This window comes from Centroberyx gerrardi, chromosome 14, assembly GCF_048128805.1.
Source record: "Centroberyx gerrardi isolate f3 chromosome 14, fCenGer3.hap1.cur.20231027, whole genome shotgun sequence".
NCBI lineage: Eukaryota > Metazoa > Chordata > Actinopteri > Beryciformes > Berycidae > Centroberyx > Centroberyx gerrardi.
In genome coordinates, this window is record NC_136010.1 from 28606242 (window position 1) to 28620957 (window position 14716).

General features: G+C 40.1%; 1 protein-coding gene across 1 annotated transcript; it reads right to left on the reverse strand.

The window, feature by feature from the left end:
• Positions 1-343: 343 nt before the first annotated feature.
• Positions 344-8669, reverse strand: hspb7 (heat shock protein family, member 7 (cardiovascular)). Its single transcript, XM_071916710.2, has 3 exons — positions 8266-8669; positions 1494-1618; positions 344-633 (listed from the first exon to the last, which is right to left on the reverse strand). The coding sequence occupies exons 1-3, from the start codon at positions 8432-8434 to the stop codon at positions 454-456; spliced, it is 474 nt and encodes a 157-aa protein (XP_071772811.1). The 5' UTR covers positions 8435-8669; the 3' UTR covers positions 344-453.
• Positions 8670-14716: the final 6047 nt, after the last annotated feature.

Consider the following 14716-nt stretch of genomic DNA (forward strand, 5'->3'; position numbering starts at 1 on the left):
ATAAATGCGCTTCAGTTACCACCAACTCTCTGAAGACGCTAATAATTTCACTTTAACTGCGTGTGGCAATTAGCGCCGACCTTTGTGAATTGGACTGTTTTTGCAATGAGGCTCATTTGCATAGAAAGGGGCCAATTTTGCGCCAAATGTATGCATATTACCTAATTTAAATACGTGCAAATAGCACAGGAGCACCGAGACGCTATTTGCGTGGCAGCGCAGTTAGCGGTGCATTTCACCCTTTGCGAGTGCTTTGTGAATTACACGGTTTCTTTTTGTCTTATTTGCACAGGTTTAGCGTCAGCAAAAGCCGCGCAATCCTTTTGTGAATTCGCCCCTCAGAGTGCAGAATGTCGAGAAGTGTCGCTGAAGACAGGAAATACAGGAAGTAGCATAGAAAACACAGGAAGTGAGGGAATGGGGGGCTTATGGCGGGGACGTCAGGTTCCCTCTCTAGATCTTGATCTCGGTGCGGAAGGTCTGTACGTGCTCGTGTTTGGCCGGGTGCCGGCGCGCCCGGACTGTCAGGGTCCCCTCGGCGCCCAGTGATGACGTCACTGAGGTGGGGTCCACGTCCTCAGGTAGTTGGCACTTGTGGGTGAACGTGTTCATCACCGTACCGTCCTGGGCCAGCTGTCAGAGAGGATATTATATGATAAAGGGCTTGATGTATTACTAAAGACAGAAGGAGCAGATGCATAGATCAGAGGTTCTCAAACATCAAATGTCACAGACTCCCAAATAGACACACATTAGGCAACAGACTCCTATTTGATAAGATTTAATCCCAGGGACCCATATGGGAGAATTTTAGTTGTTAATTTAGTATTGAATTGTAGAACTGTCTACACTGTATGTGGGGAGATGATAGTGGTGAGAGTGAAACCCATGGTGAGAATAGTCATTTTAAGACATTCTCTAATTGGGATAATTTCTTGTGAATTAAATTATACTGAAATTTAACTATGCCTCATTTTGCTGGGGAACCCCTGGAACCCCTTGGAGCCCCCTCAAGGACCCCAGACCCCACTTTGAGAACCATTGGCCCAGACTGAACTGGGCTGGACAGAATTTTCTGAACTTCTGAATTTGAACACAGAAAATACAGATTTTTCTTAAGTATTCCCGTGATAAAGTCACAATTTTGACAAGAGAATGTTTAAAATCAGAGAAGAAGAAAGTGTATCCATAAGCCTACAGAATCCCAATGAATCCTAGCTTTGACAGAAAACAATTTAACAGTGGAGTCTTTCATTTGTAAAATCAGGAGTTCAGTCACAAGAAAGGCCAGACATTTGATGGGGGCCTCCCAATTCAACTACATGTTATTTTCACCACTTATGGAGCCCTCTGCTTACGTAATTATTCAAAATCAAAGGGAAGGCTGCCCACTGATTGATGTTTTTGTTTTTACTGTGTCTGGGGTGAAACTGGACAAATTTGCAGCCTTGGTTTGGCCAATTAAGTTGTATTCTATTCTGTCTTCTATTCACCTTTTCTGCACGGACTTCAATCTGGTTGTTGGAGGTGGTGACGATGACATCCTCAGGGGAGAAGTCTCGGACATCCACCGTGAACTGGTAAGAATCCCCCAGAGTCTTGATATTTCCAGCTGCACCTGAAACCACCACAAGATGAGGACAGATCTCAGACCAGAGGAGGAACCATTCACATACTGGCTAGTGAGGATTCATTCACTGATTACTTGTGGGCAGGCAGAAATTTCAATACCTGCGAGTGTTGATTTATTTCGGATTGGTTACAATCTCGTTCCTGCCACACACTGCTTTAAAGGAATACACAAAGTTTTTGGGAGATTGGCCTTTTAGTCAACATAGTCATTAGCTGATGAGAACATAGACAACAAAATCATCTATATGTCCCCGGTAGATCATGGCTCTGGTGCTCCATGCTAACACTTTAGTATATACTATGCTGATGAGAGTAGGCTCTATGCTAACACATTAGCATACACTATGGTGATGATAGTAGGCAACTAGCATTATCCAAAGTCAGAAGACTGACCTTCTAGTAATAAGCGTTGTAGCGGTTTTAATTTTATGGCCTGTAGATTCATTATTATTAAAAATTTAAATATTATTAACGCAATATAGCTGATGTAGCTAGGTGTATTTTTGGAAGGATTTCATGTGAACAACCACGTATTCATCAGCTGCGCAGTGATTTTAGCTGTACAAAGTCTCCCATCACCCACCACCTTCACCTCCTATGGAAACTTGTAGTTCAAAACAGGTTATTTTTACATCATATTCCATGTAAATTTTTACCAAACTTCTACACAAAACTGCCAGACTTGGCAGATTAAGATTACTGTAACTACCCTTCAGTTTTAGAGCCGCTACAAATTCTCATTTTCTCACATGAGAAAATGCTAGTTACCTACTATCACTCAACATAGTGTATGCTAAAGTGTTAGCATGGAGCCTACTATCACTCAACATAGTTTATGCTAAAGTGTTAGCATGGAGCCTACTATCACTCAACATAGTGTATGCTAAAGTGTTAGCATGGAGCCTACTATCACTCAACATAGTTAGTGTGCTTGCCGTAGGCAGAGCACACTCTTACTATCTTGCATACTTATTATTAGTGTGCTTGCCGTAGGCAGAGCACACTCTTATTATCTCACATACTTATTATTAGTGTGCTTGCTGCAAGCAAAGCACACTCTTATTGTTACTGTCGGCCATTTTTATTATTATTTTTCCGCCAAAAAGTTTGGCACGCTACTCCTCCTACAGTTTTTACAGTACATACACATGTGAGACATCAAAACGTGCGGCCCATTGAGGAATCGTGTGCTATTACTTTTCTAAGAGATGCATCATAAGGTTTTTGAGATATTAAGGATTAAATGCCATTTTGGAAGCAATACACACACATTGTAAAGTGAGAACCATGTGGACTCAATTATAGGATCACAGAGCCAGAAATTTAAGTTTCGTTTTCCACAGGATCACAGAGCCAGATATTTAAGTTTCGTTTTGTCCGCCATCTTGTTTCTCCGCACAGTAGCTGAAGCTAACTGAAGCTAAGGTAGAATCAGATCAGTATGGATGTATTTGGACTTTTATTCTGTATATTAAAAGTCTACTGCAGAGTTTTTTACCGGCTGGCTTGATGCATTTAGGACAGAGGGGCCGTTTACCGGCTGGCTTGATGCATTTGGGACAGAGGGAATCGCGCTGCGGAGATCGGGATGTACGTTAGCACGCAGTAGCTGAAGCTAACTAGCAAGCAACAGTAGCATGAGCTTACTAGGCTATACAAATGAAATGGTCGAGCTCATTCATGTCAGTGCTTCGACACAGCCAGCAGATGGCGACAGAGACCATGAGTTCCCCACATGGGCTGGCTTGATGCATTTGGGACATTGTAAAAGGATGAGAACCTGAGAACCGTGTGGACTCAATCACAGGATCACAGAGCCAGGAATTGAAGTTTGGTTTTGTCCTTGTTTCTCCGCGGAGATCGGGAGGCTCCCACACAGTAGCTGAAGCTAAGGTAAAATCAGATCAGTATGGATGTATTTGGACTTTTATTCTGTATATTAAAAGTCTAGTGCAGAGTTTTTAATGGCTGGCTTGATGCATTTGGGACAGACGGACGGATCGGGAGGTACGTTAGCTGGTTTCTCACACACAGTAGCTGAAGCTAACTGAAGCTACGGTACACACACAGAGTATGGTGGTTTCTGCGTGTCGGCCGACGCTTAACGGAGCTTCTCACGAGCTCAGTGTTTAAGCTAGAGCGGAGCTTTTTTTATTAGCGGAAACTAGACATCCAGACGAATACGTAGCTACCAGCCATGTTATGTAACATAGCTCCAAAGTCGGCGAAGTTTTTGACAAAGGTAAATGGGCATGACTATTTTCAAACGGGTCCCTTGACCTCTCACATCAAGATATCTGAATGGCTCATTATAACCGCAAGAGTCTTAGCTTTACAGCCATATCTGACATATGTCAGCTACATAGGGTATATGAGCTCCAGGGTACTAAAGACACAGTGTTCTGCATGCAGTGAAAAGATGTTATTCTCGCCTTTTTTTCTTTCCCTATTTCTGCACACTGTGGTACCTAAACAGTCATGGAATTGTAGAAATTGGGCATGGCTACAAAGCTGAGACTCTTGTGAATCCAAAGAGCCCAATTGCATTCATGTGTGATTAAATATGGCCTCCTAGTAACCATTTCAATGTGATGACAGCATTTTTTAAAACTTGACCTTACTGTATAAAATGACATGAAATGAAATGGTCGAGCTCATTCATGACAGTGCTTCGACACAGCCAGCAGATGGCGACAGAGACCATGAGTTCCGCACATGGGCTTTCTGTCAGCCTCGGCGCCGACTTTGTGATGCGTTTAGGATCCTTGGAAAGCTGGGAATCTGTAGTTTCGTTCGATACCAAACATGTTGCTGTGCAGTGATGAGAAAAGTTTCCCAGTGCCTTTGAATGCAACTGGCTCTGTTTACTGAGTCTAGTCTGTCAAAATGCTAACAACTGCAATGCTGCACCGCTTAGCAAAGCTAGTGAACGCCAAGTCTAAGGGCAGGGGCATTGCAAGGGCGGCAAGCACACTTAAATTTTCTTTAGAAAATTTAGCCTTTTCTAGTTTATGCTAAAGTGTTAGCATGGAGCCTACTATCACTCAACATAGTGTATGCTAAAGTGTTAGCATGGAGCCTACTATCACTCAACATAGTTTATGCTAAAGTGTTAGCATGGAGCCTACTATCACTCAACATAGTGTATGCTAAAGTGTTAGCATGGAGCCTACTATCACTCAACATAGTTTATGCTAAAGTGTTAGCATGGAGCAGAGGAGCCAACAATCTACCGGGGACAAATGGATGATTTTGGTGTCTATGTTCTCATCTCCCAAAAGCTTGCCCTATTCCTTTACAGTATTATATTTTAAGCAAGATAAACTACCAAGAATTTCTCTTTCTGCTTTCTTGTTACTTTTGTTATATGAAACCTTTATGCCTTTATGTTATCTCACAACAAGATGAGATACAGTGAAACTTGAATGATCTCTATGGGGAAATTTGTAGCAGTAAATAGTAATAGGACACTACGGTGGCCCTGAGGGTCAAAACACCACAACAATTCACAAAAGACAACGACATTTCACAAAACACGACATTTCACAAAACACAACAATATTTCACGACATTTCACAAAATGTCATTTCACAAAACAAATTAACATTTCACAAAACACAACATTTCACAAAATGTCATTTCACAAAACAAATTAACATTTCACAAAACACAACAACATTTCACAAAACACAACAACATTTCACAAAACAAATTAACATTTCACAAAACACAACAACATTTCACAAAACACAACGGCAAAAGAGAAAACATTTCAACATTTCACAGAAAACAGAAAAGGTAGGTCCTTTCTTTGTTGGTACTGATTGGATGTATTCATTGTCACTCAAGGTAACAGGAAGTGGGACCAGAGCAATGGTTCTGAGAGATGCATTCCGCTGGTTCAAATTACTCTAACAGAAAATAATGCTTCCGGCGTTTAGCCTTCAAAATAAAAGCGCGATATTTTAAACATGTATAAATACTGTTTTAAACCAATTACTTTGTATTTAATCGTCAAATTCAAAAAGTGAACACCCATATTAATGTTTGATGTCAAAATAATAATGAAAAATGCTATAATATGTGCCATTTTTAACTATAAATGCTGCATATATTACACTTTCTTACATTTTTTACTAAATTGGACACTGTACAGTTTACCTTTTAGTGTAACTGCACAAGTTCTATGTCAAAACACTCCTGCAGACCTGAACTTTCACACACACTAATATTTAGGCCCAAATGGTTTAAGAAAAGTCATGACAGGCCCTCAAAGTCAGCCATACTCTAACACTGTGACATTTGTAGAAAAAAGTATCTAAGACACACATTTGAAACACACACAATCATCTCAAGTCTTTTTCCAGTTTTTAATTTTACTGGTTTCAATGGCAGGTGTGACTGAAAAAAAGAAATGGGACAAATTAGATATAAATACATAAATAATAAATACACAGCTTGGACCTAAATGATAGTGTGTAGAGAAAGTACAGGTCTGTTAGAGTGTTTTGACATAGAACTTGTGCAGTTACAATGAAAGGTAAACTGTACAGTGTCCACTTTATTCTACAAATGTCACATTATTACAGTATGGCTGACTTTGAGGGCCTGTCATGACTTTTCTGTAACAGCTTGGGCCTAAATGTTGGTGTGTAGTGAAAGTACACATCTGCAGGAGTGTTTTGACATAGAACTTGTGCAGTTACTCTAAACTGTACAATGTCCAGTCAGAAATATCAAAAAGTGTAATACATGCAGCATTTGTAGTTAACAATGGCACATAATATGGCATTTTTCATTATTATTTTGACATCAAACATTAATATGGGTGTTCACTTATTGAATTTGACGATTAAATACAAAGTAATTGGTTTAAAACAGTATTTATACATGTTTAAAATATCGTGCTTTTATTTTGAAGGCTAAACGCCGGAAGCGTTATTTTCTGTTACGTAATGTGATTTGAACCAGCGGAATGCATCTCTCAGAACCATTGCTCTGGTCCCACTTCCTGTTACCTTGAGTGACAACGAATACATCCAATCAGTACCAACAAAGAAAGGACCTACCTTTTCTGTTTTCTGTGAAATGTTGAAATGTTTTCTCTTTTGCCGTTGTGTTTTGTGAAATGTTGTTGTTTTGTGAAATGTTAATTTGTTTTGTGAAATGTTAATTTGTTTTTTGAAATGTTGTGTTTTGTGAAATGTTGTGTTTTGTGAAATGTTGTGTTTTGTGAAATGTTGTTGTGTTTTGTGAAATGTTGTGTTTTGTGAAATGTTAATTTGTTTTGTGAAATGTTGTTGTGTTTTGTGAAATGTCGTGTTTTCTGAAATATTGTTGTGTTTTCTGAAATGTTGTGTTTTGTGAAATGTTGTGTTTTGTGAAATGTTGTTTTGTGAAATGTTAATTTGTTTTGTGAAATGTTGTTGTGTTTTGTGAAATGTTGTTGTGTTTTCTGAAATATTGTTGTGTTTTGTGAAATGTTGTTGTGTTTTGTGAAATGTCGTTGTGTTTTGTGAAATGTTGTTGTGTTTTGACCCTCAGGGCCACCGTAGGATACAGCGGAGAAAAATAGAATACAATATTCTTACACAATCCAATGTATTGTCTGGCCAGTGACAACTGTCAGTTACCAGCAGCTGAGCTCAGGAAAAAACGTGACAACATATGACTTAAGACGCATGCCACCAAATTGGAAATGACTGTGTGTGTGTGGCATCGACTCTTACTTAACATATGCAGGCTACTTTGGTTACATGACGTCATCCCCACTGTGTGTGCGTGTGTGTGTGTGTGTACCCCGGTCACCGAGCAACCATCTGGTCATTCCTTATGCAGGCGTCATTGCAGTCATTCCCAATGTGTGAAGTCACACTGCTGGCAGTGAGTCCGGCATTCTTGTGTGTGCGTGTGTGTGTGTGTGTGTGTGTGTAGCTTTTCCTCGAGCTACACCCACCCTCCAGGTTCCTCTCCTATACACCTATGGGCATTCCAACCGTGACACCAAAATAATCTCTGCCCTCCTGACACGTGGAGGTACATGGACTCTGTGTCCTATTGAAAGTTCAGGTGTCACACATGCATTCACACATTAGTGTGCACCAATAGTGAACCTGCAGAATGCTTCACACCAGCTCCACACATTACTGAGCCACAGGATGAGCACTATAAAGTGAAATGTTTGCTGATCTTTATATAACTCAATATGTGCTGTAAACACACGTCTAAAAAAAAACAAGAAAACAAAAAACAGTACCTTGATTTCTAGAAAAGTCCAGCCTCACCATACCTTTTCCACCTTTTTCACATTTTTGTTGCCCCATCAAAGCGCATCTTGTTTACATTCCTGCTCACACACACACTTGCCTTTTATATACTCATGTCTGCCTAGCTGAAATGTCTTTCATTTTCATAGTAGTTGAATGACAAATCTACTGTTTAAGCAAATTTGTCACTTCAAACTACAGTTTCTACAGTTTTATCACCACTTTATGGACAAAAGTGTCACACTGAACCGGAATCGCTGCCAAGCAGAGACATCCATCTACTGTACAGTCAAAGCTGTCACTTCAATCTGCAGCGTCTGTCACTTTTATCACCACTTTATGTCCAAAAAATGTGCTGCTGACTTACTGGAGAATCCCAAGGCGTCGCTCCCAGGCCTCATGAAGGAGCCAAAATCCTCAGCGAACAGTCCGCGGCTCTTCTCCATGTATGGGTTACCGGAGGATGAGGATGAGGATGAAGACGTCTGGTGGAAACTGCGCTCCGATCGGTAGGCAGAAGAGTTGGTCAGACTCATGGATGGCCCGAGAGCGCCGGGTAAGGTGGGAAGGCAGAGGAGGAGAGTGAAAGGAGAGACGAGGGAGGAAGAGAGGGAGGCGGAGGGAACGGCTCCGGCAGTCTCACTTAGTTTACTGTGAGGCTTAGCTGTAGAAGTAATGGCTCGACCTTTTTGTTCACCCTCTTCTTTCGGCTAAGTGTGTTTGGTTATGCCTGATTATGTGAGATGCTTTCCCTATTACCTATTCCCACTGACTTCTCTATGTGTGTGTGTCTGCAGCCACTCACCCACTGCTCTTATATATTGTAGTGTGTGTGTGTGTGTGTGTGTGTGTGTGTGTGTGTGTTTGGTGAGTGTGTTGTTGGTGGGCATGTGTGCGCACAGCTCATTGCATTTGGGAAAGGGTAATAGTGAGCTATATTTATCACGAGACACATACAGAGAGAGAGAGAGAGATGGTCTGTGGTCGGAAAAGTTCTGGCCGATGAAGGGCTTGAGGTTAAGAGAGGGAGAGAGAGAGGGGATTTGATAGAGAGAGGTAGAGAAAGAAGGGGGGCGGGGTGGAGGGGGGGTTAACAGTTGTCATTCCAGACACACCAGCCCTGAAATAGCTTTCCTCTCTTCTCTTTAATTCCCCCTGCGCTCCATCTCTCCCTCTGTTTCCTCTCCTTTCTTAACATTCGCCACTATGCCTTCGCGCTGAAATTGGATCCTCGTGTGGCTCTGCGATTAAATGGCATCGCGTCCAATATTTTCAGCATTGCGATGAAAATCCATATGTTGTAAGGTTAATTTGCGAGAGTGGAGTGTTTTAGGCCCCGTTTTCGACTAAAATCCCAATTGAATTTGTCTGTTTATTCAGTTATTGAATTCGATCTAGGCGCTTTTGTAGAACATTCAAATCACAACAGCAAGACCAAATAATTGGCTGGAAAATGCAGTTTTCTCCCTTGGAGTTTGATCAAGACGGGAGAGTGGATTACAAAGTGAAAGAGGAATGTTACTTCTTATCTAGGGGATAAGTCGAGGGCAAAACAAAGATGGAAAGAATGTGCTTGAAAACAAGCCGTCAGAGCAGTGTGGCTGGACTAGGGGACTTAGTGACATTGCTTTGAGAGGATATTGTGGCTATTAATATCTGTAAAGGGAACACAACACATCATGATTAGAAAACACTCACCGGTCTCCTCTTTAGTTGGTGTTGCTGACGACTAATCCAATCAAATCCATGTATGGACTCAGTCAGTATCTATCCATTACAAAATTAGGAAATTGACTTGTTCTTTTTTTAAATGGCAGTTGTCAATCAAAAGAGTAGGTTGCCTATCAATTACAGACACCACAACCTCAATCCCATACACAATGTATAGACATCCACTATCTGCAATCACAGAACCTGCAATTTGAATTAAGTGCAGTCCACTCTTTATATAAGAAGACCCTGCAGTTTCTATCATTTCCTTTGAAGCCACGCATAAAAGGATGCCCAATTTTATAACTGACAGCACACAGGGACACGTGCTTCCAGTCCTATCAGTGTAAACCTCCGAGCTCCCTGCTGATGGTCTAAATCCAGCCCAGCAACTCACCACGGAGTGCCAAGGAGCACAGAGGACCCCCCCTCCCCTCCCCTCCCCTCCCCCAGGTCGCTATTGGCCTTTCATTAAAAAATTGGATTATCGACCAGCCAGTGTTGTCCACCTCTAAGATGGAGGTTCCTCCCTGTAGTTTTTATTATTACTAAAGTCAGTCATCTGAAAGAGCTGCTAACCCTAAAATAATCATTAGTCTGTGTGTCAGTGGAGAGTGTTAGTGTCCCTTGATGGTCTAAATGTTGTTTCATTGGCTTTTCCACCCTGACAAGAATACAATTATACTATATACTGAATATTTGAATTTTTATTTTTGTTTTGGCATGATGAAACTGCATTTTGAGAGCATCTTGCTTCCTTAATGTGATGTATTTCCTGTCGAAACAGGATGTTGGGGCGGGACATAATGCACAGAGGGATCATTCAAAAGTGTAAACCAATGATGGGATATCAGTTAGGCAGAAAGGCAGTTTTATTTGATGGGAGGGGCAGAGGGGCGGGATTTAACGTCTATTTTGCTACTCTCTTTTGCTGATTGATATAACACACATGGCTTTGTTGAATACCCAATTCTGATTGGCCAATGAAGGCGTTCGGAGGTCTGTTATTTCAGAATAAAATCTGCTGTCTCATATAAGAGACTGCTTTTTCACCTCTGATCATATCACTCTACAGTCAAGAAGGCTGGTCCATTTTGTTGATTTCTAATCAAATGAACTAGCTACACCTTGTCGCAAAATTAAGTTAATCTTTGGTTACTGCAGACAAACACGCGGTTAACCAAGGTCAGAAACATGAAAAATGTTTGCAATATTACTATTTTATTTATTTATTTATATTTGAATACATTTATTTGGAGAACATGAAACTTTTGATTGCTGGTTAGAGGTTGAATAGCAATCTTACGGGATTTGTTTACCTTTCTGTGGTTACAGTTCTGCTACAAGCACACAGCCCACTGAATGCCCACTGTCATGAGAAGATACTCACAGTACTGGACACACTGTTTGATTGACAGGTGATCTCTGGGAAGCGCAGTGCAGAAACACCACAGCAATGAGCGCTTATGCACCAATCAAAAACACGAGAAACTCAATAAGGATTACCACTGTAAATAAATAAATGTAATTAAATGCTAATAATAATGTAAGGGAATTAGGGAGCAGGACAGGAATACATGAATTATAAGAACAGCAACAGAGAGGGAGGAACAAACATTAAAAGTGAATCTGATCAAGTTGTCGGTAATCACTGTTGTCTCACCAGTGACATTGAGTCACCCCAGTGTGTGTGTGTGTGTGTGTGTGTGTGTGTGGGGGGGGGGGGGGGGTTCGTCTCAGCTGCTGTGTGTTACATAATGTTGCCAGACAGAGGGGCAAATCCCACCGTGATAGGGCTGAGGCTGAGTTGGAAGGTCAAAACACTCCCTGTCTCAACTTTTTTTTAAGTAGATTCATGTTTGCAGCTTGCTTTTAATGTAAATATGTTTTTATAGGAATTGATGAGTGGTCCACCACCAATATTGCAAGCTGAAGACACCTCCATTCACTGACCTTCATATGGAAATCCTCCTGTAAAAAGTGGTACTTCTCCACCCCCAAAAAAATATTTTGGTCTATTTTGAAAGGTTTATGCATTTCAATTGTATGACAAATTAGCTAAATTGTTATAACTTTGTGATAGATGGTCCAATCATCATGAAACTTAGACAACATGTTCAAATATAATGAATGAACATGTGTGCAAAGCCATTCAAATATTTACAAATAGGGGGCGCCACAAAGGCCAGAAAACTGTATCTCCTAATCTAATAGGTGAAATTGCACGAAATTCGCTACACATGCTCTAGGATCATGTCCTAGTCAAAATCTGAAGTTTGGTGTCATTAGTGAAAGTGGGCGTGGCCTATGACATTTTGGCTTATAACTCAAACAGAATTTCACCAATCGCTATGAAACTTGGCAATCATGTTCCAACCTTTATGTGGAACATGCACACCAATTTCCATACAGATCCGACCAGATTTTGCCCAACAGCAGCATTTTGAGTGTACAGCTAAACACATAAAGCAAATACGAAGTTGCATATTGACACCTTTTAACTTGCTGTTAGCTGATAGCTTGGGGCCTGATGGCTCAATAGCCTAATATGACAAAACTGACAGTAATCTTAATGCAAACTTCCACGTTTCAGCTCTGGCTGACTTAATGGGGCCTTCGAGGATTGGGGAATTTCGGGGATATACCCTAGTTTCATTCTGTGTCAATTTTCGTGGATTGACTGCTCCTGAACTATGGAGGTGCAAACATTATGCTGAGGACAGGTTTCACTAACATGGATAAACCTTAGTCCTAGGCATTGGGGAGCTGCATGGAAAAAAAATCCTTTACTTTCTTTGGACTTACGACATGCATATAAAATCCCTAAGATTCCCTATATACTGTATATTGGTTAATGAATTACTAAAAATTATAATACAATTATAAGGGTACAAAATCAAAACAAATAGCACTCAGAGAGACGCTGCACTCGCACTGCTTGCATGTAATGTATTTTAAAGGTTATGAGGGAAGGTGTCACACATGGCAATCATGTTTTACAAGGTGGAAAGGGATTATAGTGCAAGTCGTGAATGGTTTTGTACTGTAAGTCTAGCCCAAGGGACGCTAGATGGTGCTAAAGATAATGCTAGCTTGCTGAAGCTAATGCTAAAGCTAATGCTAGCTCGCTGATGACATTGATTCTAAGCTGCTGCATGCACAGTTTATGTAGCCCTTCAGAATAAAACTCCTTCAGCAATATACCAAAACCTGTGAGCAGTTGGGCTAATGTGATTACTTTTTTCATCAATGAGTAGTGTAAGGGATTACAATTTCAAATCCAGTAATTACATTACAATTACTAATCCCAGTAACAGTTCGTTACTGTGTTACTTCAACCTTAACCCCCCCTTCAACGTTTTCTTTTATCTATTTTGAAATTTTCAACGTTTTTTTTTCCAAATCCCTGCTTGTTTCTTTTGTCATAGGCATCTTAAGGACATGCACGGGCAGGTTTACATCGGCTATTAGCTAAAAAAGCAAAACAAAAGATGGACGGTGAGAGTGAGACTTTCAGCAGCTGGAAGTTTTCCCATTACTTTGAATTGATCTCAGTCAAGGATGCAAAGGACATTATTGTTCATTGTAAACTTTGTGTGGCAACAAAATGCTTTCCACAGCAAAAAAACACAACACCCAATTTATCAAAGCATCTAATAAACAACACAGCAATGTGAAACTAAGGGAAAAACAAGGAGCTTCTACTGCCAACAAAACAAAAGGTAATGTAACGAATAATATAACAAATTTTTGCTCCTGTTGAGTAATTAGTAAAGTAGTAGTAGTATAATGATACTACTACTACTAGTTATGCAATTACTACTACTACTATCAATACATTTACACATATTACAAGAGTAAATTTAGAAATTTAGTACAAAACAGAGCAACACATGCTTTACCTACTTGCTGCCAATTGATGAAGACTTTTTGTGTTGCAACCATTAATTCAAGTAAATCTCACAGTTTGTTTGAAGAAGCCATAAGATTATTGAAAATGGCAAATGAATATAATGATAAAGTACAACTCATGAAATTATATTATTGCTTATTCTCAGTATACTGAAATTTTGTTCAGAGAAGATAGTTTTCTCATATAGAATCCATTGAATAAAACCAGAGGACATTTGACTACAGTAACTTTCTTCTCTCAGATAAAGCTTATTTACTTGCTACATTCGTCTTCAGTTTTGGGCTTGGAAACTCATTCTACATTCAGTGCATTCATGATTTGCTCTGTTTACTTGAAGAGAAATTTCTCAGGTCCTCTGCACACAATGATGATTGTTTATGAGAGTGAAGTAAAGTAACCTGCTCTCTAGGTTTCTATTCATTTCGTTGTGCTGTTTCCATGGAAACAAGTTTTTATATTGAGAAAACCAGAAGATGTGTGCGTGGGTACGTGCATATGTGTGTGTGTGAGAGTGTGTGTGTGTGTGTGTGTGGTTGACACTCATAGCAGCCAGATTTAAAACCTAAAATAACACAAGTGCTAATTGAAAGCCTAAAGGGGGAGGTGTAACTGAGTGTGGAATGAGGAAAATAAACATTAACTAACTCTTAAGTGTGTGTGTGTGTGTGTGTGTGTGTGTGTGTGAGGGCTCATGTATTAGAACAATGATTACCTTCACCTTGAGGAGGTTACCATTATAATATATCCTGATTTTCAAAGCTGGAAACCAGAAACTACACCTTCATTTTTCTACAAAGTGCTCTACTTTCACGGTATTCATGAGTGTTGTTTCATGTTGAATGTCCTTTGGTGGCTCTGAGGGGCTTTTCAAGGCTTTTGACGGCCTTTGAAGTGAATCAGTGACCTACGGAAGGTCACAGCAATGACATCTATTCATGTCCATAGACTCAACATTCTGATCACACTGTACACTGCCCCCATGGTAATAATGGAGAAGGATAGATAATGATAAGACTTAATTCACAACCTCTTTTCTACAAACTGTATAATTACTCCATGATTTCATAATTATTTTAGAATTGTGTAATTACACACTAACAAATTCTAAGTTGCTTTAAACACAGAGAGAAAGAGACTGGACGCTGGCTTTCTTTTTTTTTTTAAGGGAAAAATCACTCAAAGCACAACACTGTTA

Excerpts from the sequence above, each read along its gene's own strand:
- hspb7 (XM_071916710.2), bottom strand. The coding sequence starts at position 8,434 with ATGAGTCTGACCAACTCTTCTGCCTACCGATCGGAGCGCAGTTTCCAC. Across the intron at positions 1,619-8,265 it reads CGACGCCTTGGGATTCTCCA|GTGCAGCTGGAAATATCAAG; the intron begins GTAAGTCAGCAG and ends TGGTGGTTTCAG. Across the intron at positions 634-1,493 it reads TTGAAGTCCGTGCAGAAAAG|CTGGCCCAGGACGGTACGGT; the intron begins GTGAATAGAAGA and ends CCTCTCTGACAG.